Here is a 5,235-nt window from a genome sequence, read left to right on the forward strand (position 1 = left end):
CCTACCTTCGTAACTACCTCTCCACCACCAAAGAAACTGAAAAGAAAATCCAAATCTACACCTCCCCTAACCTCAAGTAAATTCACTCAGAAATATAAACCTAAGCCTAAGCCATAAGCCTCAAAGGATGATTATGTTCACATTTGTGACATAGAAGAGTTTACAGATATTAAACTCTATCTGTATGAGCTGGAGGAAGTAAGGGGAATAAGTGCATACAAACAGCTCCCAGAAAGGCTAGTGTTCAAGTATAAAGGAAGTGAGGAAAGGACTTGGCCTCTTCAAAGAATTCTGAATGAAGGCTATTCTACCTTGGTTAGAGTTTACTCAGCTATCAAAAGGGATTCTGGCTATACCGGGACTGCCAAAACTGAGATTCTCAACAAGATTACTAGCATAAGGAAAACTTGGTGGGAGTCTAATTCCTTGCCTAGAACATTACTCATACCTGAGCATGGAATTACAATTCATAAATCACCTCATTGGTTGATGGAGTTCAGAGACAATAAATGAGTCAGAAGATTTTTCAGACTTGAAGACCAGCTTAAAATTGCCAGTAATGAAACTCTCAAGGACATGCAATCTAAGTTGGACATCAGTGAAGAAGATGAAGCTGAATTCTACAGACAACTCCAACTCCAAGTAGAGGAAAATGACAGGAGGCTAGGGAAGAAAACAAGGGATCAAAGGAAAAGAAAATAATCTGCTCAGCCTAAAGGAGCATCCTTGGAAACAATGTAATTCTTCAATTCTATCTCAGTACATACACTTTTGTAGCACTTTTGAATTTCTACTTGATTTCAGTTGATATATTTGTTAAATGTTTTATTATCATCAAGTTAAACCCGAATTTATGCCTACAATTCTAGTAGACATAAATAGGGGAGATTTTTAGGAATATGTGTATTAGTTTGATGATAAGTTAAACAAAACACTTAAGTAGAAATCTAGTGTTTGTAGCCTCAATGGATAAGACCATTCTGGCTATCAGTTGATGGAGTAGCTTTACTTAGAAATAAGTTTAGTATTGTAACACATTTCAGTTTCTGTATTTAAGTTATAATTCTTAGATGATTGTGGGAAATTATAAGTCATGTTGACTACTAGTGGATATGCAAATAGGAGGGCAAATTGTAAATATTTCATGCCTTGTAATTTTGTATAAGTGAAGTAGTATCAACTGATAAATTAAAGGCCTTCAACGGATGAGAAACAAACCTTCAACGAATGTCTCTAAAGCTTCAACGGATAACATCCATCAACGGATGAGTGCATCAACGGATAAAGATTCAACTGCTAATGCATCAACAGATAAAACTTCAACTGCTAATGCATCAACAGATAAAACCATCAACGGATGAAAGTTTCAACGGATGCTCAGTTTAATAGCAGTTGACAGTGATAATTCATAAGCTGACAGAGGCACATGGGTTGATAGAGACAATTGGAATGTGGTAGCCTCTTGGAAGAATCAAGAAAATGCAGCATTTCTATTCTAGTGGAAATAAGGAAGCATTCAAAGATTCACAGATTATCCTAGATCGCATTGGATACAGAAATGAAGAAGAAACATGTGAAGAATCTTTTTAATTGTATTTTTACTTTTGTCTTCACTTGTAAACTTGGTGATATATAAACCAAGTTGCAGCTAGTAATTAGATGGTAAATTTTCCAGAGCTGTTTAGAAAAACACAGGGAGAAAATCATCTAGTTTGTACTAGGACGCAGCTGTGATCAATTCTTCTGAATCACAGATTTTCTGAAATACACATCTCTGGTGGAACAACAAATCCACCAGAAAAGTTTTTAAAGACTTTGTGTTCCTTGCATTTGTGTTTTGAATATATATCTATCTGCATCTGCCCAAAGCAATTCACACACAACTGTTCATCAAAACACTTAGCCTTTGAAACTGCTCAAAACTTGAAAAAGTTTTGAGATTTACATTCAACCCCCTTCTGTAAATCTCATTGTTAGTTCCTTGGAAATAACAATATCATTCTTTAATTCAGTCACATTTGGGATCCAGATTCTTGTTGAAAATATCAACACACCTTGTTTGTCTTTTTGGGTACATATCTCTTCTCCTGTCAACTAATTATTCTCTTGAGTCATTACTTCATCTTGGCATTTCTTTATCCTTTCTAGTAGTGTCGGTTGAAAAGTAATGGCATAACATATTTCTTCCGCTCTTCTATGATCACAAAGCTCTAATTGAAATGTTTCAACTTCATCAAATAATTCCTTCGACATTGTTATCATATTTAACCTTTCCTTTCTACTCAAAGCGTCTGCTACTATGTTGGCCTTTCTCGGATGATACTGTATCGAACAATCGTAGTCTTTGATCAATTTCAACCATCGACGATGTCTCATATTTAGCTCATTCTGAGTAAAGAGGTACTTCAGACTCTCGTGATCTGTTTATATCTCACACTTTTCCCCATATAAGTAGTGTCTCCAAAGCTTCAAAGCAAACACTATCGCAGCTAACTCTAAATCCTGAGTCGAGTACTTCTGTTCATGTGGTTTAAGTTGTCTCGAAGCATATACTATCACTTTCCCGTGTTGTATCAATACGCATCCAAGTCCTTTATAAGAGGCATCATTGTATATCACAAAATCTCCCTTGTCATCTGGTAATGCTAAAACCGGAGCAGTTACCAATCTTTGCTTTAACTCTTGAAAACTATTTTCGCACTTCTCCGTCCATTCAAACTTCTCATTCTTCCTTGTCAATTTGGTTAAGGGTACAACAATCTTCTAAAAATCCTTTACAAATCTCCTGTAATATCCCGCTAGTCCCATTAAACTTCTCACTTTTGTTGGCGTCTTCGGTCTCTCCCAATTCATTACAGCCTCGATCTTTTCAGGATCTACTCTAATTCCTTCTCTTCCAATAATGTGTCATAGAAATCTTACTTTAACTAACCAAAACTCGCACTTCGAGAACTTGGCATACAACCTCTCCTTCCGCAGCACTTCCAAGACTATTCTTAGATGTTCTGTGTGATCGCTTATGTCTTTGAATATACCAGAATATAATCAATGAAAACTATGACAAACTTTTCCAAATACTCCTTGAATACTCGATTCATTAGATCCATGAAAGTTGCTGGTGCATTCGTTAACCCAAAAGCCATAACGAGAAACTCGTAATGTCCATATCTTGTTCGAAAAGCTGTTTTCTGTTTATCTTCAGAGTTAATCTTTAATTGGTGGTATCCCGATCGCAGATCAATCTTTGAAAAATAAGAGGCTCGCTTGAGTTGGTCAAACAGATCATGAATTCTAGGCAAAGGGTATGTATTCTTAATCGTCAACTTGTTCAATTCTCGATAATCTATACAAAGTCGCATGCTTCCATCCTTCTTCTTCATAAACAACACTGGTGCGCCCCATGGTGAAAGACTTGGTCTTATAAATCCCTTGTCCAGTAATTCCTGTATTTGCTTTGCTAATTCCTTCATCACCGTTGGTTCCATCCTATATGGAGCTTTCGAAACGGGTTCAGTGCTGGGTGCAAGATCTATTGTAAACTCAATTTGTCTGTCCGGGGGCAAGCCAGGAAGTTCTTCAAGAAAAACGTCCAGAAAATCTCTTACCACTGGAATGTCTTCCGGATTTGAAACTTCTCTACCTTTATCAACTACATACGCCAAATATGCCTCGCATCCTTTTTGAATCAACTTCTTTTCTTGCATTGAGGTGAGAAATGTCTGAGTTTGCTTTTGGCCCTTGAACGTTACCTTCTTACCTTGAGGTGTACTTAATACTACTCTTTTATCCTTATAGTATATTTGAGCACTAAAACTTGTCAGCCAATCCATTCCTAAAATCACGTCGAATTCTCCTAAGTGGAAGGGAATATGGTTCACACGAAAAACATGTTCGGCTATCTCTATCGAACAATGAGGGCAAATACAATTTACAAATACTCTATCTTGATTAGCTAAGATAATGGATAAGGGTTCATGCATCAATTGGGTTTCACAATTCAACTTATCAACAAAAGATTTCGAAATAAATGATCCGATGGCTCCCGAATCAATCAATACTTTAGCACTAGCGGCATTCATAGAAAGCGTACCTGACACCACATCGGTACTTTGAATTGCATCCTTCACGTTCATATTGAAAGTTCTTACTTGAGCTGGATAAGTCAAAGTTGGGCGATTCAAAGATGATTCTATCTAGGGTTGATTGAAAGATATTGGGAATGATGGGGTTGGCATAGGAGTTACTTGATTCATAGGGTAGGGTACAGTAGTCAGTTGCATCAATTGGTTATTACCCACTCCTTATCATTCTCGTGACACATGTCTTGGTTTCCCACACTTATAACACATGATGTTGGCCTTCTAATTCTTACATTCATTAGCATAATGGCCCTTCGTATGACACTTGAAACAAACTATATTCGCATTATTGCAGATTCCCGTATGTCATCCATTACAAATCTTACATTTCGGAACTGTTCCTTGCGGGGGTTTCTGTCCACTGGTTGATTGAGATCTTGTTTCTTGTGACTTATTCCTAAATTCTCTCTTCTTAAAGTTTCTGGGTCCACTCTGAGGTTTAAACCTTTGACTAGTTCTCTGATTCTGGCCCTTGTAACTTGAGCCTTCTTCTCCTGTTTCAAATCTTCTCTTGTTTCCTTTCTCCTTTTGATTTTGCTCACTCTCACCTTCAATTACCATCGCCTTCTGAACCACTTCAGCATAGGTGGTCAACTCAAAAGCTGCCACACAACTCCTTAACCAAAGCTTCAGTCCCTGCTGGAACCTTTTTGCCCTTTTCTCTTCAGAATCAACATACTCTCCCACAAACCTAGAAAGTTCTGTAAACTTCTTCTCATATTCATCGACCGTCATGTTGTCTTGCTTTAACTCAAAGAATTTCATCTCCATTTGTGTTTGCATATAGCGAGGAAAATACTTATACAAGAACATTCTCTTAAACCTATCCCAAGTAAGAACTTCAGTAGCTTCTAAAGCTTTCGCCGACTCCTACCAGTAGTTTGATTCACCTTTAAGAAAATAAGTGGCATACTCCACCTTCTGATTATCTCCAACATTTGTTAAGGCAAAGGCCTTTTCTATTTCCTTAATCCAAGCATGAGCCTCTACCGGGTCTTGTGTTCCTTTGAATTCTGGGGGTTTTACAGATTGAAATGTTTTGAAAGTAGTGACACCTTCTGGGGGTGGTTGAGGGGGTTGTATTTATTGAAGAAGT

The 5,235-nt window shown here is 37.4% G+C and overlaps 1 protein-coding gene across 1 annotated transcript; it reads right to left on the reverse strand.

Moving 5' to 3' along the window:
* Positions 1-2,763: 2,763 nt before the first annotated feature.
* LOC141660515 (uncharacterized) lies at positions 2,764-4,133 on the reverse strand. The gene is made up of 2 exons (XM_074467503.1): positions 3,413-4,133; positions 2,764-2,888 (listed from the first exon to the last, which is right to left on the reverse strand). The coding sequence occupies exons 1-2, from the start codon at positions 4,131-4,133 to the stop codon at positions 2,764-2,766; spliced, it is 846 nt and encodes a 281-aa protein (XP_074323604.1).
* Positions 4,134-5,235: the final 1,102 nt, after the last annotated feature.

The sequence above is a fragment of the Apium graveolens genome, chromosome 5, assembly GCF_009905375.1.
Source record: "Apium graveolens cultivar Ventura chromosome 5, ASM990537v1, whole genome shotgun sequence".
Taxonomy (NCBI): domain Eukaryota; kingdom Viridiplantae; phylum Streptophyta; class Magnoliopsida; order Apiales; family Apiaceae; genus Apium; species Apium graveolens.